Source organism: Stegodyphus dumicola, chromosome 8 (assembly GCF_044657685.1).
Source record: "Stegodyphus dumicola isolate Sdum_Otavi_A_Nest chromosome 8, ASM4465768v1".
Classification (NCBI taxonomy): domain Eukaryota; kingdom Metazoa; phylum Arthropoda; class Arachnida; order Araneae; family Eresidae; genus Stegodyphus; species Stegodyphus dumicola.
In genome coordinates, this window is record NC_140775.1 from 121,926,596 (window position 1) to 121,953,976 (window position 27,381).

A 27,381-nucleotide genomic window follows, 5' to 3' on the forward strand; every position below is an offset into this window, starting at 1 on the left:
GTATGCGCAATATGTGCTCTTTCTATTATTCAAAAATCAGTCAGAGCATCAAAATGGTTTAATTATCGTTTTTCTTTTATTAATATCTTTTTGAATTACAAAGTGTATGTAATCTTATCAGATGTATCAGTAACATACATCATATTTTTATCTTTTAATAGATATTAAATTCCGTACATAGGCCTTGATATATCTGTCATAATTCTTGCCAAAGATCCTCATGATGTATGTTTATATACCCATAAATATTACCGTATATACCCGCGTATAAGTCGATACCGCGTATAAGTCGACCCCCCCACTTCGACATAAAAAATTCATAGGAAATAAGAAACCCGCGTATAAGTCGACCCCCCACTTCAGAAATCGATCGAGAAACTTCGAAAAATGTTTTTTAAGTACTACATTTATTCAAAATCATCTGAGAAAAAAAAGTAAATATACGATAAAAAATACCTTGGTAAATAAACAAAATCAAAATCCTTCTTCTAAAATTTGTTCCGGAAATTCTAGAATTCTAGAATTAAAATTCTAGAATTTGTTCCGGAAAAGATTCGCGTACGTAAAATCTATCTGCATTTCCCCTTTTTAAAAGTTAAAAGAAATATTCAAAACTGTTCAGTTATTGCGTGGGCTATTTTTTTTTAAATTTTGACGTGTACGCCTGTTAACAAAAGTATTTCATGAATGAACAATAACTATTATAAAAACTTATAAGTACGTTTTATCGAAACTTACTCTAGTTAAAGTATGAAACTCTGTGATTAGTTCGTCACATAATTTAAGTCATGAAATTACTTCGAGTAAGTGACTTATTTGATAAGTCGTCCAATTTGAGTGCGGGAAGAAAACAACTGCATTATATAAAGAAATTTTTGAACTTCCGATTCTTTTAATTTTTTATGGCCCCGCGTATAAGTCGACCCCCCCCCACACTTTGAAGTCTTTTTTTTGTCCAAAATATCTCGACTTATACGCGGGTATATACGGTAAATAAAGTGCTTATAAATATTACCAATCCATAATAAAATGAGTTACTTACGTATTATTCCGTCGAACATTGGTGAAAATTTCGGCAACGGTCGCCAACCGCCAATCGTTACTGCGGAATTTCAAAGGTAGGTGTAGGTGTATTTAATTATGGCAAAGCACACGAGGGCTATCTGCCTAAGGGGAGGGATGCCTTCGTGGGGAGGGATGCCTTTCTAAGGGGAGGGATGCCTTAGGAGAGGGATTGCCTAAGGGGAGGGATGCCTTTCTAAGGGAAACTGCCTCGTATACACGTTACACATGGGGAAAACCACGAAAACGCCCATGCAGCCAGCCCGTTCGCGGGATTCGAAACTCGGACCGAACTACCAGTGTTCAGCGACTTTACCGCTCGACCACTGGTGGGCCTGGAATTTCAAAGGACCTGATCATTATTCATAATTGGTGCTAGATCGCGCTGCCCGACCGTTCGAATGGATAATGCGTGCTGCAGAGAGAAAATGAAATGTCCAGTTTGTTCACAGTCCAATTTGTCTATGAACGGCAACTTGCCAGAGGCGCCTACAGGAAGAATCCCTGTAAAAGAGAACATTCTTATATCTTATACAGCAAATTAGTTTTTGTCATCATACTAAATGCAACCCACAGCAATAGAAAACTGACTAGCTATCCTCTTATGTAATTTCTGTATTTAGGTGAACAAAAAAAATTTTTAATGGCGGGCACTAGCCATTTTATGCTTTGCCCACTACTAAGGCCAGAAGCTGTGGTCATTTTATTAAGGAGGGTCCTAATAGGCTTTTTCGAGTGGTGCACACACCAGAGTACTTGATCTGTGGAGACAACCTTCCTCGAGTAAATACTTTCGAATTTGCTGCAAAGCAGCAGAGGTGCTTCTAAATACTGAGGAATGACAAAAGTTCTAAGCATAAAATTTCTGCGGTCACATAACACTTCTTTTACAAACGAAACATGTAAGGCGAGATATCGAACTGGTGTATGCATGTAAACAAAAATAAAGTTAAACATCCCCAACAGCACGTTATAGAAGCGCGAGAAAGATTAATGAATATTCTTTGCTATTCCCAAATTTCTGGAAACACAGAATGAAATCAAAACCATGTTTTAACTTGGGCATTTTGAATTATTTCAATATGGTTTTACAGATCAAAGATGAGGATTTGAAAAATGTGTGTTGGTGTAAAGATGAGGTAACATGAGCTATAAGATGAGGATTTGTAAAATGTGTGTTGATGTAAAGATGAGGTAACATGAGATATACGCATTTTTGCTATTCTTACCCTTTAATATAAACATGATTCAGTTTTTTATTTGATTTAAATAATATGAAGATATTATATAAAAATTATATATTTCGCTTATTTCATTATGTGTACTAGTGATAATTTTGATTCCAACAAGAATCGCAAATTCGGAAAAGATTGCTTTAATTTCATTGTAAACTTTAAGCATATCCTCGAAAGTAGCAGACAGACTATTTGAACTTTTAGCATTTTCCTTCACTGAGGCTTTTGGCCTCTCAGAAGTTTTAGTAGAGAATAATCTATTATTGGTCATATTTTTGTTTTCTTCTAGTCTAGGTTTAGACCTATCACCACGAAGAGCATTTTCTTCAGCAATAGCTTGTTGTTCCTGTTTATTTACTTGTGGCTCCTCGCCAGATGCTCCAGAGCTGTTTCTGCTAGAATCAATAATTTTCCCAGAATGTTTTTAAGTATGTTCATATTGGATTTGGGGGAACACTTGAGAAAATTGGGCGGCATGTTCCCCGCCACAGTTGCAGCAGATCAGTGTTTCGATTCATTTAACTGGATAATCCGAACTTCTGTGTGGGAGAGCACATTTTACACACCTCGGAGTGAATTTACACTCGTCCGAGCAACGATAGAAATATTGGCAGTTGTGGCACTGTACCACGCAGCCTTTAAATTTGTATGTCTCGACAGTGTATTTTGAAGAAAGATAGGGTTTCCATATCGTAGATCTTTTCCACACACGGTACATTTACGAGCTGGACCTGGAACATAGGAGTGGGAACATAATAGAGAACGCATTATAGATCAGAAAGAGTCGCGCAGTCACTCTTCCCCACTGCTATGCCAGTAGACAAGTCGCTGGAGCACGCACCTGTACGTGCTGTTATGCTCTTCTCCTAATAATATTTCTGTTGTAAATAAAATACTGTTTTATAAAATGCAAGTGTTCATCTCATAGCTGCATCTAGAATCACAAAATGCTCATAGCCGCATTCAGGATCACACAAACACGTGTTTTGAATTTTACCATCTCTCCTATCTTGAGTACGTTATATACATTATCAATTAGTTTATCTTTTATTTCATCGGAAATACAATCAGTTGGAATACCTGTAATCACAACTTTAATAGGTCTGATCTTTTTAGGATGTACAAGATAATATTGAGCAGTGTTGTCAGATAAAAAGGATGCATCTAATAAGCCACCGCCGTTTCCTCATATTTGAAGGGACAGACACTTTTACATCCATGCTTTCTTCTCGGATTCGAACCCGGGTCCTTGGGTACTGCAGTCAGATTCACTAACAACTTTCCCGTCAAGCACCTCAAATAAAAAAATTAAACACTGTCAAAAAATTTCACAATCTAAGCAAACAAAACAAGACGAGAAACGGAATCTGCCAGATTTTTTTTCACTCAGTAAATCACTGATATCAAAATAAAGTTTAAATTTATTTTTAAATTTAGCCTATGAGTTAAAAAAAGTTTGTATTCTGTTAACAATCTGAATATTTTATATGTGAAAAACATTTGTGTTAGGTTTCTGCCGTCCAATGTAACAAGCCTCACCTTAAGGCTCCTCTAGGTATATAGAAGCCTTAGCCTCACCCAACCAAAGAACAAAGAAAATTTTCAGAAAATTTTAGATAGAGCTTATGGGTACAAAAAGCATTTAGCAGAATTATACTTCTACGTACATTCGAGATTTTGCCCTAACCGGTAGCTTTAAATTAATGTTATGAAGCTTGATTTTAATAATAAATAAGTTTGATTTTTCGTTCTGCGAGCTAAAAGACTTAGCGGATGTGTATTTTGTCAGTCTGTCTGTCTGTTGCAAAATGAGAGCTAAATTAGAATATTTTTTGGTTCCCGGCACGTAGTATTGTATTTTGTAATTGTTTGCTGAAAGGTGTCTTTACGTTTTTAATCTTTTTGTGTTTTTATCAGAAATTGTTGCTTCATTGCCTTCACCCTTAAACAATGGTATGTTATTCATATGTTCATTCTGTGATATGCCCTAAGCGTCTTTTTTTATATCTGGATTACCACGTTCTCATATTTTTTCATATTTCAGACTTACTGCAAAACAATTTTTCATTTAGATTTGTTTTATAATTAATTCCAGCAGTATTGTATGTCACAAATAAAGCTAAAATGTATAAAGTTTGTAACATGGAAAGCTTTTGGAAGTGAGAATTAAGTTAAAATTAACATATTTCTTTTGTGACAGCATAAATACAAATATTTCGTCTTATGATATTAAAATTATCTGTGATGATAACGTAAAAATGTCTGTTAAGTTGTCCATATGTTTTCCTTTTATTGAATTTCTGAAATATATTAAAAATCTTAATTTTGTGTTTGTTTTGTTTTCTAACTAGGTTTTGTATTTTTCGAAAACTAATTCTAAATGTTTAAAATTTAATTAATTATTATTCTACTATATATGCAGTAAAAAAAAAAGAAAAAAAAAAAAGCATTGGCAAAAGTCTTCAATTGATCATGTAAGCTAACAAAGGAAATGCTTGACAGTTTTAGCTGGACATAAGGAACATAGGAGGTAATAAACACACAAATGTAATGAGACTTTAATTTTAATATGCCTTTTACACAAAGTATACAACAAAAGGTAAATTTGCATGTCAAAAATGTATTGCCAAGATCATACAGCAGAATGTGGGAACAAAATGCAATAGTTTGTATTCATACCTTTTGCAATTATAACAGCTTGCAGTCTGTTTCTCATAGAGAAAACCAAAGTCTTGGTTGTACTACTAGGAATTTCTTGCCATTCTTGCAAGAGTATATGCTTAAATTCATCTTTACACAAAATTTTATGTTTCCCGACTTCTAGGGTCCAATTTGTGACATAAAATTTCTATTGGATTGAAATAAGAGAACTATCTCTTGCAAAAATGAAAGAGTTCTCTTTATATAGGTAGTTAAATAATCCCTGTCAGAAGATACTATCTAGCATCCAAGAGTAACTCGCTTTAAGATATTAAAAAAGAATTGTCCAAGATCCTTAGAAAGCAATAATAGAGGGATAAGGGGGAGGAGCTAGACTGTTTACTGTTTCATATGTAATTTTGAAGCTTCACCAGGCAGTGGTAGAAGGATGAAAGTTCATTGAATTTGCTTACTGAAGACAGTTCCTTTATCTTTTGCTATTCTGGAGAATGGAGAACATTCTTGGTTCCTGCAAGTTTTGTATCACTGTAATCACAATACATGTAAAGAGGATATCTGTATTTTAACCCTCTGAGTGGCCAGGGTTTTCGCTAAGAAAGCACAAATTTTCCAAAACTACTATGAGAACAAATTATTTTTTTATTTTAATGTAAAAACTCTCCTGGTATTTTATACCTAGATTTGTTTTCTTTTGATATATTGCCTTAATTTGACATATTTGAATATGCACACATATACTATACGTTCTTACAGATACCACAAAAAATATTCTAGGCCGTATATATATGGCCTTGCCGCCTAGAGGTTTAAGTATGTAGGGTAGCCAAATGAAAACTTTAGAATTGTAGTAAACATCCTATTTCCAATGACATTGTTCTTTAATTTGGCAGTACAGTTACCAGTGCTGTAAAGAATGCCCAACAGGTGGCAGTGTACTGCAGACAAACAAAACATGGCCAGAATACCAGTTTAAAATGGCTGCCTGCTTGTGATGTGCACCAATGAAGAACAGCGGTTCCGTCATATGTTTTCTGAACAGTGAAGGTATGAAAGTATTGAAATCCATCAATAAATGTATCAGTAAGTCCAGTATGGTGAGGCATGTTAATCACTGTAGCAAGAGTACGAATGGAGTAGGAAGTTCAGAAATGGCGTGACTCCTTTGGCAAATTCTCCCTGCCCAAATTAGTTATTTTGGAAGCAGGAAAAATGAAAAATATGCAACGCCTTCGCCGGGAATCGAACCGCTGACCTCCCAATTATGCGTTAAGCGTGCAGACCACTGCACCGTGAAGGCTGGTTAAGAAGGCGGAGAAATACCCTATAACATATAATGTATATACCCGCGTATAAGTCAAGATATTTTGGACAAAAAAAAAAAAGACTTCAAAGTGGGGGGGGGGGGTCGACTTATACGCGAGGCTATAAAAAATTAAAAGAATTGGAAGTTCAAAAATTTCTTTATATAATGCAGTTGTTTTCTTCCCGCACTCAAATTGGACGACTTATCAAATAAGTCACTTACTCGAAGTAATTTCATGACTTAAATTATGTGACAAACTAATCACAGAGTTTCATACTTTAACTAGAGTAAGTTTCGATAAAACATACTTATAAGTTTCTATAATAGTTATTTATAATAGTTATTTTATAATAGTTGTTCATTCATGAAATACTTTTGTTAACAGGCGTACACGTCAAAATTTTAAAAAAAAAAATAGCCCACTCAATAACTGAACAGTTTTGAATATTTCTTTTAACTTTTAAAAAGGGGAAATGCAGATAGATTTTACGTACGCGAATCTTTTCCGGAACAAATTCTAGAATTTTAATTCTAGAATTCTAGAATTTCCGGAACAAATTCTAGAAGAAGGATTTTGATTTTGTTTATTTACCAAGGTATTTTTTATCGTATATTTACTTTTTTTTCTCAGATGATTTTGAATAAATGTAGTACTTAAAAAACATTTTTCGGAGTTTCTCGATCGATTTCGGAAGTGGGGGGTCGACTTATATGCGGGTTTCTTATTTTCTACGAATTTTTTATGCCGAAGTGGGGGGGGTCGACTTATGCGCGGGTATATACGGTATATATGCATACACGCATACATATTCATACATTTCTGAATCCTGTCCTGATAACAAAACAGGGCTGATCTTTGGAATATGGTAACTGGTAGCTTGGCGACATTTCGGAGGCGATAAAGGTTACTACCTAGGACTTTGGTAATAATGTGAGAAGTACTCAGTTCCGATTACGCATTATTTTGTGTGAGGGAAATGAGAGATCATGAGATGTGTCATGTGACATTAATGGACGAATTACAGTTCTTTAATCGGAAAAGGGGGGAAATCTGGAAAAAATCTGGAAATTTTGTATTTAGCTTTATTCTGTGTTTGAAAACAGTGTTGGTTAATTTTTGGATCCCATGCCCCTAACTAAAGTGAATTCGAAATGGGTATTTAGTGGGATTGAAAGGGGTAGTAATAAGTGTTTTTTTAAGGTTGTGCGAGATAGAAGTAAAGATGTTTTATTAAGTTATTTATTTTACCTGGTACCTTGCTGTGAACTATAAGTATGATTTTAAAGATCCTGAAACAGGCACACATACGCTTGCTTTTTATTTGGCGGAGGAAATAAGAAAAGTTTATTGGCCACGTAATCAAGATTCTGAAAAAGATTAGGTAAGTTAGTATTTTTAATTATTTGAGGATATTATTTTTATGCATTGTTCTAAATGTAAGGAGTAAATAAAGGAATATGGTTTTATTGGAAAATTGTTATTAGCAATGATTTAGTTTAAAGTAATTAGGATTGTAAGCTAATTTTTATTAATTTAATGTATGTGCTTATTTATATTTTAAGTAGTGTTTTTGAATTTAATTATATTTTAATTAAATGATAGTTATTTTGTGAATTATATGTTTGTAGGAATTTGGTATATATTTCAGTTGAAGTAAACGTGTATGGAAATAATTTAAATATTTGACACTAAGTATTTGTAACCATTTGTAATGTTTGAGGTACGAATTCGTTGGTGACATTTATAATATAATAGATAATTTAGAGGTAAAAGTTTTTGGATATTTTATTTATTTTATACGCGGAAATGTTCATCTTTGGGAAGGGTATATACTTTTTCGCGATCAGGTAATTTCATATGTGTTCTTTTTACCGGATTTAATGATTCACAAAATTTTCAAGTATTTTCGTGAAATTTTTCTAATTTATGAGAAAAAAGCAGTGTACATGGATATAGTGAAGAGTGTGCACAATGCCATTTTTGTGCAATTCTGGGATGTTTTTTTAAGTAAAAATAAGTCAATGTGTACATGGTTTAGTGATATTTTAATTAAATGATAGTTATTTTGTGAATTTTATGTTTGTAGGAATTTGGTATACGTTTCAGTTGAAGTAAAACGTGCATGGAATTAATTTAAATATTTGACACTAAGTATTTGTAACCATTTGTGATGTTTACGGTATGAATTCGTTGGTGACGTTTATAATATAATAGATAATTTAGAGGTAAAAGTTTTTGGATATTTTATTTATTTTATACATGGAAATGTTCATCCTTAGAAACTATATATACTTTTTCGCGATCAGGTAATTTCATATATGTGCTTTTTACCGAGTTTAAAGATTCACAGAATTTTTTTGCATTTTCGTGCAAATTTTTGTAATTTATGAGAAAATAGCAGTGTAGATGGATAAAGTTAAGAGTGTGTGCAATGCCATTTTTGTGCAATTCTGGGATGTTTTTTTAAGTAAAAATAAGTTGACATGTAAATGGTTTATGTGTATGTGCTATTCTGAAAAACGCGCAAGGAGTTTGCGATTGTGCACTTTTTCCCAATTTTGCAGTTAATATTTGTCATGATTAAGCAGTTTTGTTACATAAAATTTCTAGCATAAGTGTAATTCGGCTAGTAGATTGTTGAAAAAAGTGTTCAGTAAATAAAAAGAAAAGAAACATGTCTTTATTTCCACGAAAAAAAAAATATAGGGTTGCTGTAGCAGAGTTGGTTGCCAAATTTTCGCCAAAAAATCGCCAAGTTACCATAATCTAAAGATCAAACCAAAACAGTACCAAAAATTTATTCATGGTAATTTTGTGTGATTCTTCATCCCATGGTATCTTCTGTTTGCAACTGTCTTGTAATAACATTTTTAGGAACAAAGTAAATAGGCATACAATTCTTAAAGGATTATAAATTTGTTATACTGCAACTAAAAATTTTAATTTTTTAACTGTAGTATCTACAATCTGACGGTAAGTGAAATTGCAAAATGATATATCACATATCAGGTCCCACTTTAGACCTAAAACTGATCTAAGTTTTCTTCATTTAGATTTTCCAGTTCATTATTACTCTCAGAAAACTCATCAATCTCACATCGAGGAATTACTTTTATAGCTTCTTAGATAAAATTTTTCTCTAAGTGATAATACTGTAGACTGCTCAACTGATAAATAGTTCAGGCTCCATAACACTGTCAAAACTAACAAGACAATTTTCAATATAGAATGAATTCTGTAAAATCAAAACAGTGACTTTAAACTGAGACGGAGCATTCTCTAAGTGGTATTGTAATTAGGCATTCAATGAATGCAAGTTCAAAAACAATGCAACAGTATTGATAGACCTTTAAATTATTTGGATCACTATCTTCCATTCAGAGAAATTGAATGCAGTTTCTATCACCTTTAGAAATGCTGATATGTAGGAAGGCTTGTTTTATATCTGCTGTTATAGCAAATTCTTTCATGCGGAAATGAGTTAATATCACTGGAATAAGTTCCATCCTTTTGCAAGACACTTATTCAGAGATGCTGAATTTCTAGTGTGTGCAGAGGTATTAAATAAAGCCTAATTTTCATTGTCACTAAATTTTTAATCACCACTTGATAAAGTAAGAGATGGCTGTCATCTTTCTTCAGTTCTTTGATTATTCTACTTTTAAACTCGTTTGTAAGACTTCTTTGATAGGCTTCTAAAATGTTAATCCTTTGTCTCTTAATTGTAGCGTGCAGTCTTCTTCCGGCTAAGTCTTTACATTGTGGGGGAGTGTCAGATGCAATTTGAACCAAGGTAACAGTACTTTCTACCTTCCCTCATCATTAACTTTTAAACTACATTATAAAAGTTCAAAAATGGCTTAGTGCAGTTTCACAGCAGTTTGGCTTTCAACTGCATCTACAGTACCTGAACACTCTAAATTTATATGTCTGATAGAATAATGTCATTAGTAAACAGAGATATGATCAACAAATAAGATTCGGATACTTTGGACACCTGTGGAATTTTCTCCATGCATCTAACCTAAATGAGTACCAACTGCACCCCATTAGCTAAATGTTGTCTTTTTCCATTTAAGGGTTGACCAACCGCATCTGTTCCAGTAAGTAGATGAATCTCAAAATCAACTTCATGTGACTCATGACAGCCTTTCAGTCGAAGTTATAGGCATGTCAAAAATTTATAATCTGTCATTCTCACGGGGTCTTCCTTATGCTACAGCATATTTTTTCCTCTAGTACTTCAAAATTGTAGCAATAATTCTCATCTAAGCTAGTCAAATACACTCTTAAAGGGTGATGCTTCTATTGAGAAGATTCAAACCCACCAAATGAAATGTGAATAACAGGTATCTCTCCTAAATACTTATAATTTAATAGCTGCTTTGGCTCTAATATAAGAATATTGATTTCTTTCAAGATACATCTACCAATTTTACTCTTAGATGACCTTGTAACATTTGTAACAGTACTGCTGTTGAATTGGACTGACTTGTGAGGATCTGATCTTTAAACTGGGCAGAGTGCAGGTTTTCAACTGATTTTTCAACATTTGCCTTTAATTCAAATGAAGAACTTGGACACATAATAGTATAATTGTAACCCAACGACTTTCAAGTGCATGGTTACGGCAAGAGAGTTAAGAAAATGGTAGATGGCAACAGTAATATAAAGTTTTTTTAAAAAATATTTTTAAAATAACAGTAACTGACAAAATAAAGGTAAACAACATTTTAAAAGATGTTGAACAAGACAAATAGTGAAAGATAATTATCATCGATTAGGCAGAAGTTCTGTGGATATTTTATCTTCTGACTTCAGGCTTTTACCTGACTGGTAATTCTTTCTTTTATACTGTGAATTCATTTTAGGAGTAAATTTTTCCATTATATTATCAACACACATACCTTCAGTGTTATATTAGTTTTAAAGGAGAAGAATAAAATATTTGAGATTATAATGGTTAGATTTATGACACCTTGGTTATACAATGAAATTTACTGCAAATAAAGTATTTTACTGCTTCAAAGCATGACCCTTTTCATTGTAGGAAATGCAAAAACTAGCCCTTTTTGTTACATATCTTTTTTTTTACGTTAAAACAATTTTTTTTTTTTTTTTTTTTTTTTTTTTTTTGGTGCTTCATTGTAATCTTCGGAATAGTGTTTTTTAACGCAAATTTTTTTTTTGTTGTTGTTGTTTGAACCATTGACATTCAAAAGACTAGCAGCAGTCAGAATATAAAATTTATTTTCATTAATTCCTCTTCTGATATTCTGAGGGTTACCCTTTCACTATCAAATGTATTTCTAGTTAGCCATAATTCCTTTTCCACTTCTTACTTCAAAAATTCCATCAAAACAGCTAATTCTTTTATTTCCATCCCCCCCTTCTCAATAACTAGAACTGTTATTCTGTTCCCATGTTTTAAAACTGTCGTTTTATAATATTAAATGATTTATTATTATACATTTTATTTTTGGTTTCAGAGACTGTAGTTTTCACCTTGTGCTAATTGGTTAGTGTAAATTAAGATTTATCTTGAATTTTTCTCTTTTATGAATGTTAAATAATAATAAATTCTGATTGATTGATCTTAAGAATGCCATTTGATGGTGTGTTTTAATCAAGTATTTGTTTGCATAGTCAGGTAAAAGCATGAAGCAGATGAGGGCATTATGTGCTCAAGAGAAGTGCTTTTATGGAAAGCCTTCTCTAAGATAAGCAGGCTAATATTTATGTTACTTGTTGATAAAAAGCACAGAAACTTCCATGCATTCAGTTTGCTGGGATCTGAATTCAGTTCAAACTATGTTCAATAATCTTATGAGTTAGGCTCTGGTGGGCCTAAAATATTTGAACTGCATTCACAAAAAGATTAATAGTAACAGAAGATGCTTTGTTATTGATGATGACCATGTATAGCAATATCCAAATTCTTCCTATCTAATGTCTTGCATTATGATACTAGAAATCATATAATACTATTTATTACTAAGCATAGAAATTCAACAAATATGTGTTAATATGCAGTAACTTCCTTTTGTGTCCCCCCCCCATTCCAGAGAGAATACAGAAAATTTTAACTTTTTTCCCATCATAACTTAACACTACAAAGAGTTTTCTTAAACTCCTGCATGGAAATAAAAATTTGAATTATTTTGAAGTCTTAGTTTTGGAAAAATTAGAAAAATTCTTAAATCTGAATTTCACCAGTATATTTTAATTAAGTGTATCCACCAGTATATTTTAATTATATTTAATGCCACTGAAAATGCATGACTTTTATCAGCAAGTGAAAACAAGTTTTGTCTACTAGTATTATGTTTTTTGTATTAAATGTTTAATAATTTTTTAAACATATGTTATTCAAATGATGTAAAGCTAAGCATGGTAAATTAGCATTGTATCTATTAGTAATTGTAAAAACTTGCCATCTTGTGTTAATGAATAGTAATTTTAACTTTAGTTTTTCTAATGACAATTATTATAGTAGAAAGATGTAGTTTCACAGGAACCTGACAGAGGAGAAATATTTAGTTTCAACTTTTCGCAGTATGATATAGTGTATCTATAATGGCCAAATTTTGCACACACAAATCCATCAGAATTAGAGTTTTTATGTATAGTATTTTTCATAACCTCTGAAGATGATGCTAAGATGAAAAGTAGAGGACAAGTGAGGCATGTGCCTCAGCTATGAAATGAAAGAGGGCACGTAAGTTTAAAATATAATGATATAAATACTAATGTGAAAATAATTTTGAAATGTTTAAGGACAGAGTTTTAAAATTAATTTCAGATATTAAAATCTGTTGGAATGGCATAGTCAAAATGGTTAACAAATTAAAAATATGTGTGCATTCAGAAATCTTTAATCAATAATAATAATAATAACAAATTATGTTAGTAACAAGCACAATCACAGTAATGTGACAACAATATTAAATCTAGTAGGTGAATAGACTGATTAATAAATTTCTCATATTTAATAAATTGTTTCAATATAATTCTGTGATCATTACTTGATGTAATATAACTAAATTTTTCTCTGCAGGGAAAAATTCTTCTTTTGATTCATTCTATAAACTGCATTCCATTATAGCCATCTGTGTGGTTTTGAATTTTTTTTTTTTTTTTTAATCTGGCATTTTGAAACACCCTATATATGTGTGTGTGTGCGGTGTGTGTATATATTTTAATCATTTGTTTCTTAATATTTTATCTTTTTCACAGGCATCGAACAGTCCAAAACACTTACCAAGTGGGCCACCAGGCACTAGGCCTTTAATGATGCCACCGCTACCTCCATTTGGTGTATGTACTGTTTAAAGATATACTTCTTGTATTGTGCTATGTATGTAATTTAAAATCATACTTTTAAGCAGTATGTTGATCTTTTTTGATTCCATTCAGAAAATGCATGTGATATTCTTTAAATTTTTAATTCTTCTGTTTTCATGTCATAAATGAAAACTAAAAATTCAGATTGGTTGAAAGGTATATAAAACTTCATAATCCCTCATGTATTTTTGTTCTTTATGAATACAGTTTTTATAACAATCTTAAAATATATAGTTTTTATAACAATCTTAAAATAAATCATTCCCCCCCCCCTTTTTTTTAAAGATAGGCAGCTGTTCCTGTGATATGCACTTTTTAATGCTAAATCAATCAGTGCTCGTGTGAAAAAACTTTTGTCAACTGTCATTAAAAGTGCCATGAGTGCCATATGTTCATAAAGGGGGCTAAATGGGCATAACATTCTTCATTTTTATAGAGCATTGCCACCATTTTCGTATGAGCTGTTTTTGTTGTGTTCAAAGATCCAGCAGTTTTTATAGACAAATCACCATATTTTTTGTTTTTACTTTAGAACATGTACTGAATTTTAGCTGCAATGGAATAAGCTGTTGTAAAATTTCTACAAAAATATGGTATTTTGCCTCAAAATCATTAATAAAATTAACTGTTCTAAATCTATTCTTAAAGCAATTGCCACATATTTCCTCCAAAGGAAAAGAAATAACAACTCGCCTGTAAGTAGGCGTATTCATTGATTTTCAAGATAAACACCTAATTGGAACATAAAATATGTATGAATGTAATAAATTACTTTTGGCAATTATAAATCATTTGTTTTCTTTTGCAAAGAAAGAAACAGTTGTTAAACTGTATCAAGATTGTTGTACTAATATGTACTGTTATAGCAAGTACTATAATGAAAATAAGAGAAATAAACATTTTAATACAGTAACATTTTTGTATAATGTAATTTAGACCTTATGTAAATATTTTTTGTAGAACTGTTGTACGCAGTCAACTGCTTTTAAATATTTGAAACTTTATCAATAATATATAATTTATGTATCACATGAATTCGCTGATCGAAGTTTGTTCAAGTAAGTAACATAGCATTTCTTTAATTCAGAAACAATGAAAGATCATGATTTTGCTTTGTAGGATTTTTGTCTAGATTATTTCTGCAGTATAATCCCACTTACTCTAAATTTTCTAACGTTGAAGAAAATAGCTATGAAGAACTTTGGTGCAGGTCAGATTTCAGTAATTGTAGAATTAGGGGGAAAAAAACAAAAAAAAAAAAATCATGATTTTGGGGGATAAAGATCTTTAAATGAAAACTGCTATAATGGAACAAATGTCTTTTAATTCAATTAGTTAAGGTTGTGATGTGCCTTCTGTATTTATCAGCAACAACTAAATGAATATTTTCAGAATTGACAGTACATAAGAATAAAGTAAGGAATCATCTGAAAATTACCTTGATAAATGTTCTCTTGGTAAAAGAAAAAAAAAATTTAACCTCTTTCATGTTTTATTACTTTTAGGCAATTATTTGATACAGCAAAATCTGCTAAAGCTGACAAATAAGAAATATTTTTAATGCTTTTCCTATAAATAGGAACATTAGTATAACTTACTTTAATTAAATAACCAAAAATTTGTCTAATAATTTTAGCATTAAAGTGAGACTAAACTTACTTGATGAACATTAGAGTAGTAATTAATATACATATTACATTCTAGAGTTACAACTAAGATTCTCATTATGACGATGGCCTACTGTAAACCGAATGGTAAAGTCACTGAATTGTAGTAATTCAGTCTGGGGTTCGAATCTCAACAAGTGGGCTGTCTGCATGGGTATTTTTGTGGTTTTCCCCATATTTTTGTGGTTCCATCCATGTATAGGAACAAGTTTCCTTTAGAAAATGCTCTGAAGGTATCCCTTCCCTTAGGCAGACAGCCCTCAAGTGCTTTGCCATAATTAAGTAACCCAACCCGTTATAATGATTAATGATTAGTTCGTATTCTTATAGATGATTGCTGTGAGGTGAATTTTGACTTAATAATTTCATATTTGATGTGCACACATTAATTTAGCAACTTTACATTTTGATAATTTGATATTTTAGTGTTGTAAAATAATCTGAATAGAATAAAAGAAAAGCAAATAAAAATTTAATGCCCTCTTCAGATTCAGTGCTTTTTTCGGTACCCTTCTGTTATTGGGACCTAATTCAGAAATGCGTTTATGTATGTTGTATGTGCATATACAAGGCGGTTCAAAACTATATGTCAAAAATGTAAAGGCTGGTAGAGAGGACCTAAACAAGCAGATTTTGTATAGGAATGTGTGTACAGTAATGTCGCATTAAAGTGCTAGTATGTAAAGCAGTATGAATCAAAAGAAACTGAAAAGGCAAGTAAAGACTTCATATGCTGTTAAATATGTAGATAGATCATTCACTGCCAAGTAATTTGTTTTATTTTATTATTAGCCCAAATGGGCAAATTTCCCAGAAGGCTATTAATTTCATTTTGGTATTTTGCATTTGTTTACTATAAACGTCGTTTCACTTTTCAAACTGTTGCCAGCAAATATTAGAGCCCCGCATTATATTTAAAGAAATTAAATAATGAAGAATCTGAATTAATGTATGTATGTTTGCTGCGTTGTGAAAAAACAACGATATCTAGAGGCATCAAATTTTGAATAACATAGTCCTTCATTCGAATATGAGCATCTGGAATTTGTTTATTATCTATTTCCTGTTTTGTAAAACTTTAACGGATTTTCGATTAAGAAACTCATTCATTTCAAAATGAGCAATGGCAACACTGTACCGGGGGGGGGGGGGTAATTATCTCCAGCGCGAGAGGCTGTGCATCGGAAATTCGAAAGGTGTGCTCTTTTTAGTTTATTTGGGGTATTGCTGTTGAATTGAATTTTATGGTTTAAGAGAGAAGAACATGATATTTAATAAATAAAGGTAACACACAAAACATTTAAAAAAAAAAAAAAAAACCACGTCCCTTTGGGCATAATATCAAATTTGAAAGCTTTCAGATTTATTTTGTGTGCAGCTGCAGTTGGAATAAATAATCAGATAATTAGCAATTAAAAGGAAGTATAAAACAAGAGAATTGAAATAGCATGAAAAATGTACATAGCCCATTAGTGTGCAAAATGTATAAGATTGCTGAACAGTGCTAGTTTGACATAGGTTAGAATATCAGGGAATGAGTTTTTATTGTTTTTCTTGTCTATAAGGTAAATACAATCCTGTTTCCCTTAGAAAGTCCTCCACAAATGGGATGGCATCCTTTCCCATAGACAGGTAACCTTTGTATGCTATTCTGTACTGATTTCAAAAAACAGTAGCAAGCATATACGAAATACTAATTATAATGATAAAAATTTGATGTAATTGTAAGATCATATACTTCGTTGACATCAAGCCGAAACCACGAATCAACAACATCCCTTTTCAAGGAAAATAATTTTATTGGTATGGGCTTTATTTTGCAAAAATCGATGTTCTACACTATAGTTCTAACATATTTATCAAAAACAAATGCATTTTACTTTTTGATCATAATGCAAATGAGAAAAGCTACATAAAAAATTAAATATTAATATTAAAGGCTATCACAGTTATCCTCGGAAGGGAATGCGAAAGTATGGTTCATTTACATCGCATAATTAGATTTATGGCCTAAAATTTTAAAACCATAGGTATTAATTTTAAATTGTATAGTGTAGAAAATCGATTTTTGCAAAACTCTTAAAACTGCTTTTTTTTCTTTCAGTTTTAAAGCTTGTAAGGATTATATTAATTTTATTAACAGTTAAATTTTGAGTTAAACTTCCTTTCCTATCAATTCCTAACTTCAACTTACCACTTCCGGCCAGAACGTAGTTTTAGAATCACGTCTGAATACATAATGAGGAAGAGCGGTATTTAACCGCGAAGTTCTTCGTACTTAGTGAGAGAGATATAGGTATTCTGGATAGCACGCATCTGTCTTTTTAGGTTACTCTCTCATAAGCTGTTATTATGCTCAAGTCGTGCTTTAGGCCTTTGATAGTTTCACAGTCTATTAACGTTAAGGGGCCAACTCTGTTAGAATCTTGATAGCTTCGGCTATATCTCATTAGTTAATATTAGTTTAGTTTAATTCTTAGTTTCTTAAGTTAAGCCCAAGTGTCGGCTTTATTGCACTACTCCAAGAGAGTTTTCTTAAACTTTAGTTGGAATAATAAAGGGTTATTTTACCCTTCTCTCTTGTTTCCTGTCACACGAGTGGTGTCAAGCGGTTATTCGCTTATCAGTTCTTAAGGTTCTTCACTTCCAACAGCAACTTAGAATTACACAGTGAGGATTCCTACAAGCTAGGCGTGTCGATGAATAGAACCGAGGCATTTTACTAAATTGTGGGAATCACTGTGCGAGGTCCAATCAGCCCTTGGAAATAAACTATGAGGGATCCGGCCAATTTGTTCATGAGAAAGTGAAAAGTAACGGATCAGATCTAAAGTCTATATTTTTCCTGCAAATTTCACTGTGTGTTGTATTACCAGAAAAAATGCTTTAACTTGTATTGAGTTAATGCAAATCACTTAATATGGGACGCCCTGAAAAAAAAAAAAAAAAAAAAAAAAAAAAAAAAGAGCATAAATTAGAAAAAAGTGCAAAAAAATTGGGTTTCTTTTCTCCAAACACTTGTACATTTTCTAATGAACATTTTCTACCGGAAGAATTTCTGTTGTGGAAAATATTATGCAATATTTCCCCCCTCCTCATTTGAAAATCCTGGACTATAACATAATCCTATTATATAATTATAGCTATTATAATAATAGCTATAATTATAACATTAAGGTGGTAAGTATAGCTATTATAATAATAGCTATAATTATAACGATAAAATAAATTTTAATGCATTCAAAATTGCATGCGGTGTGTGCTATTGTGTATTTAAATGTATTGATCGAAACTGAAAATTTTGATAAGTGGTAAAATTTTCAATTTTTAATTACCTGCCGCGCATCATTCTAAAGCAATTCTATCGATATAATGCTCATTGTGATTCTGTGTTTAATTATTATAAAACTATTTTAGCAATACCTTTACTTGACCATCTCAATTTTCAAGTTTAGAAAAGACTGCATCATCCCTGTTTTGCATACAGCCATCAATTTGCGCTGTTCATGTAAATGAAATTGTGGTAAATAAGTTGAAGATTGTAGAGTCATTAGGTTTTTTTTTTTTTTTTTATGCAGGAGTCATGTAAAAAAGGAGGAATGCCCTCGCCGGGACTCAAACCACGGATCCCTCGAATTCACGTCGAGCGTGCTGACCACTACACCGCGAAAGCTTGCTAAGAAGGCGGGAGAAATACCTTATATACTCCTCCTTTTAAAGGGCGACTGAGGTTTTGGGGACCCAATAGCCAAATCCTGGTAGTGAGGAATCATCATTCACCACCTTTTAGTTCGGGTGCCACTATAAAGACATTAGGTATTTTTTTAAAGCAGGAGAGATAAAAAATGAGCCGTGCTTCCCCCCCCCCCTGGGACTTGAATCACTGTCCTTTTGAATACGCTCTGAGCGTCCTGACCATTACACTACGTAGGCATGCTAAGAAGACGGGAGAAATGCCTTAGAAGGTGATTTACCCTCTCCGAAACTTCTAAAAGAAGAGATGAAACATTGGCAACAGCATTTTATGTCTATTCCCCAAGCAAAGTTCCCGGCACACCAGTGTTTTGTTTTTAAAAGCTTTGAATAAAATCTTTTTACCAAATACTAATGTACTTTTGCACATAGCAGCTACACTGCTGATAATATCTTGCGAATGTTAATGTTCCGCCGGTGCTTTGAAAAGGTTAGGAAATTATAATAGAGGTACTATGACGGAAGAGCGCAGAAATTCTTTGGTATTAAGGAACATTAATTATACCAAAGGAATATCAATTGTCAAAATTATTGATATACGTGTTTCCCAGTTTACAGCCACAGAAAGTGGTATTCGGGAATATTTTAAATGCCGAACCAAAATGAAAGGCCAGAAAAATGTTTGCCTTCTTTTTCTTTTTTTTTTTAAATTTTTATTTGTAATTTAATTTCACGTTCAGAATAAATGATGTATTTACAACTTTTATGTATTTTATTCAATATCTTTATTATATACAACAGAAATATAGATTTTATATATTTATTTATCTTTATAGTTGTATTATGTAACCAAAAAAAATGAATATCATAATTCTTTTAATATTTTAATAATAATGTTTAATTAATTTTAAAACAGAAATATTATGCATTTAATATGATTGTAAGGTAATAATTATAAATGCAATAATGAAATGCAATATATCCATAATTATGTTACATGATTTTATTAATAAGATTCATAATATAATTATTATTTATATTAAAATAACTGCCATTAGCACAATATATTCATAACATAATAATTCCTATATACTTGAGGATGCTGTAATAGGTAGAACAGTATAGCCATAGGAGTCGTAACGGGCACCCCCCTTCCCCCGCAATTTGAGCTGGCTACGCCCATGCATTCCTATATGAAATCTGCTTATTTAGTTGCCCTCTACCTGCCTTTACATTTTTGACATATAGTTTTGTGCCACCCTGTATGTGTGTGTATATACGCACTCATGCATACCTACATACATATTTACATGTATACATGAACACATACATATATTTCTGAATCCAGCCCTGATAACAGAAGAGCACCCTTTTTTTTTTTTTTTTTTTCTTGCATATATTAGTATGAAATATTTTTACTGGGTGGTTATTGTGATGAAGTGTGTTGACTAGGATGACTGCCAGATAAAAGTATATCATATGAGTTTGTGCAGGGAAAAGGTATTAATTTTTTTGGGGGGGGGAGGGGAAGGTACTTCTTTATTTATTTTTATTTAAAATGATTTACAGTATTGCAAGCTAATTCTTATAGATTAGTTCAATGTAAAACCGCTAAATTAACTCTTTTTCAGCAAATATGAAAATTTAAAAAGTTAAAATTCACCTCATTGCAGTTATTTATGAACTTGAACTGCAGTCATCAAGCATAATAACAGCCCTTAATATATGAATAATTTAGCATATTTTTAGTATGTTTACATATATACAGGATAACTGGAAAGATGGCCACTGCTTTAAGAAGTGATAAAACTTGGCAAAAAAATAATTTATAATGCTACACATGATTGGAAGTCAAATGGTTTGCTGCAGGAGGAATGCTTTCTTTTAATTGTAGTAAATGAGCCCTGTTTTGTTCTGATGCATATATTGCAGTTGGTGGTTATTCATTTGAACAATTGTTGCCAATATTAAACATTATCTCTTGTAAATAACTGTAAATATATTTTTTTTTCTTTTTCTCTGATACAGCATTCATTCATTCTTTGCCTCTAGAAACTAACAATACACACACAAAAAAGTACAGTTTAGCCCTCTTGCTTCTCTAATCTACATTCCTGCAGCACAGTTGCTCTTTTCACATTATTTAGATGTGCCTTTAGTGAGCAGTAGCATTACTCATTATAAAATATAACTGTGTTGCTGTTTGGTAACCCCTTTTGAAACTATTCAAGGGTATTTTTTTTTTATTATCTTAAACAATTCATAGGTATTTTTTATTATTATTATCTTAAGCAGTTTTTAATCTATTTACAGGTTTTCATTTGTATTATATGTGGCCTTCTAATTTATGACAGTATTCTTAAATATTATTTTGTGTATTAGATGACTCCACCTCCCATGCCACCAAACTTCATGGGTGCTCCAATGCGCCCTGGTGGAGAAGGAATGCGCCCTCCTATGATGATGCCACCTACTGGTACACCAGGGATGCCTGTACCTGGTCCTTTCCCTGCTCCAGGGATGCCAGGGGCAGGATTTCCTATGCCTGCTTTCAGAACTATGGCACCTGTTCCAGCTATGGCTCCTCCAGGTTTGTATATATTCTTTATTGTCATTAGTATTCTGAATAAGTTTTCTTTACATTTTGAAGTTGTTTTTAAGTTGCATTGCATGGAAAAAAAATTGATCATTAAAGAACTGAGTGTATTGCAGCATGAGAGGTTTTCAAAATATGTGTTTAAAAAATTCTTATTTTATCTGTACTTTTAATGAAAATAACTTTTTCAAAAAAAAAAAAAAAAGCTAAATGAATTTCAGAGAATTCTACAGAAAGAAATTCTTTCTACAGCTATTTTATTGCTTTTAAATAATTGCAGTTGAAAACTGTTGTGTAAGTCCATTTCCTAATCTGAGAATAAGCACTAACATTTTATATATATTTTATACACTTTTCTTTTAGTGTTGTGATGAATATTTTTTGGAAGATGGTAGTAACGATGCATGGTTATGGCAAAGAATGTGCAAAGTAAACTATTTTCAGCTGCTGTTATCACAGTGTTGGCAAGTTTTTGTCAAAGATTATAAAGCAAGGAAAAAAAACAACTTTTTTATGATAAATTAATTTCTCCCGCGAAGTAGAATTAACTGGCAGAAACTCGCACAATACATGATTAAGCAAGTTCATCTGTGTTATTTATAATATTTATTCAAAGGTTTAGCAACAGGCTTATTCAGATTTGGTCTGATGTTTTATACAAAGATATCTATCTGTAGCTGAGAACCAGTTTTGCAAAACGTTGCGAATAGCTCAAAGAGACATTAGTCTCGAAACGACATTTTGTGATGAATCACCATAAATGGCATATCATCTTTTAGATTGTTGCCACCAAATGTTCTGCATTTAAAGGAATTAAGTAATGAAGAATTTGCATGAATGTGTGCATGTTTCTCGCACTGTGAAAAAAAAACGATACCTAGAGCCATCAAATTTTGAATAATGTAGTTCTGCACCCGAACATGGGTACTTGGAAGCCCAAATTTTGAATTTGTTTTATTGTCTATTTCATATTTTGTAAACCTTTAATGAATTTTTGATTAAAAAATTCAATGGTTTCAAAGCGAGCAGCGGCAACACTGTGCGGGAAAAACAAATTATCTCCATGTGACACCGTCTATTGGAAATTCTAAAGATACGTTGTTTTTAAATATTTTGGGCTTTTGTTGTTGAATCAAATTTTATATGCGTAAGTGCCAAGAACATGATTTTTAATAATAACGTAAACACACAAGATGTTAATAATAATGAAAGGTTTTGTAGAGTCATCCTAGTAAGAAAACTGGACATTGGTATGAAGAACTGAGAAAAGACTGAAAAAAAAGAAAAATGAATGCCAACACTTAACACTGCATCAGGAACTCTAAACGTGCTCTGGTATACTTTTTTAGAGTTTTGCCGTTGAATTGCATATGCCATAAGTGCGAAGAAATTGATGTTTGATAATAAAGCTAAAAAGGGGCTGTTAGTAGGAGTCAGCAAGAATGTAAAAACACTTTAACAAACTCTTTTGGCTGACCGTTAACCTTTCACCTCCTCCAAAACTAGCAGTATTTGTAAGCTGTGCCTTCATTGTGCAAGGAAAAGACTTAACTGGAAGAAAAAGAGATGTTTTTGCATAAAATTGTATCTTAAGGCACCAAAATTCTTTGTTTATCATAATATAATTTTTTACATCAAGCATTCATTTGTGTGCTGTCATTTTCATGATCTCTAGGTATGTGTAATTATTTACAAAATTTATTACATGTGACCAGATTATTTGACCTCATTTACTGGGTGTTTTTATCTTCACAGCATATGGATATCCCTTTAAATCAGATATCTGATTTTTGAACAGATATCACTTGCGTCATATCAGGTGTTGGTATATCTTATTGAAGAAAATTAACTCTCAGATACATGACCACTTTTTGGTCACGAAATTTCTCTTAACTTATTATACACTAACTTGCTACGTAAAGTATATGTATTTTTTGTTATTCTTCAATGATCTAAATGTTATCCTAACAAATATGAGGTTATGAAAACAGTAAAAAAAATATAACTGTACAAATCTAGCTAATAAATGTTGCTTAAATACAGCATTTCATTAGTAAATCAAAAGACTTATCACTCTGAATGTTGAGATGATTAATAATAATAAGTTGTAAAAATTGAAATCATCTTTTTTCATGAATCTTCTTCCTCATTGATTGCATTCTATACTAATTACAGAGTTGCCAACTCTCCCGATTTAGGCGGGAGACTCCCGATTTTCAACCACTCTCCTGCCAACCTGATTTACAATATATTTCTCCTGACTTTTTCTTATTCTTAAAATTTCTCACGATTTTTATGGAACTTGGCTTAATACTTCATTATATGAACCAAAAAAAAAAAAAAAAAAAAAAAAGTGATTTTGGACGTCTGAAAGCTATTGAATTTTATTTAGATTATATCTAAAACAAAACCTTGCGAATCAGATGAGAATTTCTGCTTTGTAAGTGAGAGCATACGTATCCAGAAACGTCGTTCTCCAGTTCTCCAGTGGGCATCGAGCTCCATTGCGTGTCATCTGGCATATATCGGCCGATGAGCACAAAGCAAGCTCAAAGCTGTTAGTTGTATGTTCTTTAGTTATTTCGTTCATCTTGTCCTGAGTTGTGTGAGTACACGTGCCTCAGGAAATAGTTTTAGAAATTATCATCTTTTGTTATGTCTGTGAGAAAGATGAAATACTCGTGTACGTTTCAAAAATCGTACACAGTTGACTTTCCTTCCATTATTTCCTCAAGGAAATGTAATAAATTTGCGATGTGTACCGTCTGTCGTTGCGATTTTTCGATTTTGCGTGGTGGAAGGGCGGATGTTCTCAAACATGTGCGTACACAAAAACACAAAGACAACATGAGTTGTTTTGAAATAAATGAAAAATTAAATTTTTCTTCGGAAACAAAGGACCGAAAAGTTACTATTGCAGAATGTCTGTTCTCTGCCTTTTTACTGGAGCACAACCTGCCACTGAATGCATCGGATCACACTGCAGCTTTATTTAGAAAAATGTTTCCCGATAGTGAAATCGCTAAGAAATACTCAAGTGCAAGGACCGAAACAGGTGCAATTTTTAAAGAAATGGGTTTGAAAAATAAATCTTTAGTTATTGATTGCATTAAAACAGCTCCGTCCTGCCTCTTTACGAATGGAAGCAATAATACTGATTCAAAACTGTATCCAATTGTTGTTTCTTTTTTTAATCCAGAGTCTTCAGAAATTGAGTGAAGTTTACTTTCTGTCCCCACTTTAGAAGGACATTCGACAGGCTTTAATATAGCACAGCTAATTATTAAAACTTTAAAAAAAAATGCAATCCCTCTGGATAATTTGCTTAGCACTTGGTGCCGATAATGCACCAGTAATAATAGGCTTGAAGACTGTTGCAGGCATCTTAAGAAAAGAAAATTCAGATTTGCAGATTATGAGGTGCACCTGTCACCTCTTAAATTTAGCAGCTGAAAAAGGGGCAGCTTCTTTACCAATAAATGTGGATAAACACATTGTTGATATTTATTATTATCTTGAAAGGAGTTCTAAAAGGAAGGAAAAATTGAAACAGTTCCAACAGCTGCATAACTAATATTAGTGATGACGCATTAGAAAAACTTTTATTAGTGAAAGCAGGCCTACGTGGCAATTGCTATGAACAAAATTATGAAGTTTCTTTCTTAACAAAAGCAAAATCTGCCACTGTTCATAACATTTGTACGAAAACTGATTAAAGTGTCTTCCCCCCCAAACGATGCAAGTAATAAAAATGTTTTTTTATGTGTAAGGTATTTTGTGTTGCTTGCACTTAAGAATTAGTAACTATTTAAAGTTAATTCGTTATTAAAAACTATATTTTTATCATTTAAAAAGTCTTTTTAACATTGTGAAAAATCTCCTGATTTCTTAAAAAAGTCTTCCGTTTTTTTTAGTGTCATAGGTTGGCAAGTATGTCATTATGAGATTTATGCCTTTTGGACTTTTGATATTGCGGTTCTGGCTATTATTTTGTGCACAATTATTTGTAGTTTTTTCCAACATCCTCTATTTATAAAGTTAGAAAAGTGTATTTTCAGTAGCAGCATGAATAGCATCAGTATCGATAGGATCATTAAGGATGTTACTCCATTTGGAATAACTGTAACCATTTTACCGTAGACTTTCTTTTGAATCTCTGGCTTAGTCCCATAAATTATATATATAATCCAGGTATTTGTTTCTTCTCAGGAACATGTAAGCTTAGCAAACTGATCATATAGAAAAGGAATAATTTATTTCATTAATAGAGAATGGAATGTTAGAACTAGGAAAGAATTTTGCTAGTACCATATCAAATGTCTGATTGTCATATGGAGTTATTTTACTGACAAAATCCACCTTACTGGATTAATGTATTAAAGGTCTGTCTTCTTGAGGTTCCTTTTTTCCCCCAAACAGAGCTGAATTATCCTGTAAACCAGAGTTTCTTAAACTGTGGGTCACCAAAAATTTTAGCATTTTTGATATTTCTTTAAGTTATTATAATAATTTTACATTTAACAAATATTTTTACACAATGTATCTGAAAATAAATAAAGATAAGACAATATAGACAAAGAAAATACGGAAACGTTTCGACACATTCTTTTTATAATATAAACCTTCATTTTACTTGCTTTGCACACAATGCTGTCATTTCATCTGTTACTTATTTAAAATTTTCACACTGTTCTATATCTTAAAATTAGAAATTAAAGTTAATGACCTAAAACTGCAATATTATATTACAAGTGAAAAAAATGACAGTTTCACTTCCGCGTGTGTTGGATTTTTGCAATGCTTATGGGGTCTCACAAAATTTTTGTAAATATTATGGGGTCCTGAGGTTGGGAAAAAAAATCTCAGTGATAAAAAGGGGTCACGACTGAAAAAAGTTTAAGAAGCCCTGCTATAAACGATGAGGTAATTTTGTAATTTCCTTGTGAAAAGATTAAGACCACTTGCTACTTATTTTTACCGTTGCTGTCAGCGTTGCATATTTTTTTTTGTGCTATTTCAGTACGAGATCTACAGACAGCATTTCTGCTGTTGACAAATTCTACTATAATTTTTTTTTTTTTATTAACCCCTTAACTGCCACAGAAAATGTACAAGATTCACTCCCCAGTGCCGCTGTTTTCACAAAGGTGGGCATAGATATGCTATGTATTAGGAGGAAATAAGTGCACATTTTAGTTTCTAAAAACTGCTTACTTTCACTGAATAAAGTATAATAAAAATAATGTGTGTGTAATATAAAAGATCCCCAAAATGGAGTTTCAATCAATTTATTTTTAGGTCAATAAAGTGCAGTATCAGGTTTCAGTGTTATACCTTTTGAAATCAGTATACCTAAAAAATCATATATTTCTTCTGAACTGGTTGAATGCTTCTTTTGCAGAGTTTTGATTCATATACTCATCTGCAAAATGGTTAGTTTCAGTAACAGTATGAAGCATGAGCAGTTCATCAAAAAAGATAAGTGGGTTTGAAACATCCGTTACATCTTTCTTTATTCCTGGCATCTACTACAAACAGTTGTAGGAGTTCCATGGTGAGGCAAGACACAAGTATAAAATATATCATCTTTATTTTACACATCAATAATAACATTCCGATGAGAAGGGAAATTTGCGCTCCATACACACCGCTCTCTCCTTACCATCTGCCGCTCATCGGAGGCGGGCATGCGCAGAACTCACAAAACTTCATACGGTGTTTCCATGGCAACACCACACAGTAAATAAAAACGAAAGACATAGAATAAAAAAAAATATGCATTACTCAAACAGAAACACCAGCAAATGCCCCGTAGTCAT

The 27,381-nt window shown here is 32.2% G+C and overlaps 1 protein-coding gene across 2 annotated transcripts in view; it reads left to right on the plus strand.

The window, feature by feature from the left end:
• Nucleotides 1-4,072: 4,072 nt before the first annotated feature.
• Nucleotides 4,073-27,381, plus strand: part of Prp40 (pre-mRNA processing factor 40) — a 149,441-nt gene continuing 126,132 nt past the window's right edge. Inside the window, exons 1-3 of one of the 2 annotated variants that reach the window (XM_085822344.1) lie at nt 4,073-4,250; nt 13,499-13,579; nt 21,349-21,556. In XM_085822344.1, coding sequence (XP_085678470.1) covers nt 4,248-4,250; nt 13,499-13,579; nt 21,349-21,556 — 292 coding nt within the window. In that variant the 5' untranslated portion in view covers nt 4,073-4,247. The remainder of the gene's footprint in view (nt 4,251-13,498; nt 13,580-21,348; nt 21,557-27,381) is intronic. The other variant, XM_085822345.1, reaches the window with a different exon arrangement.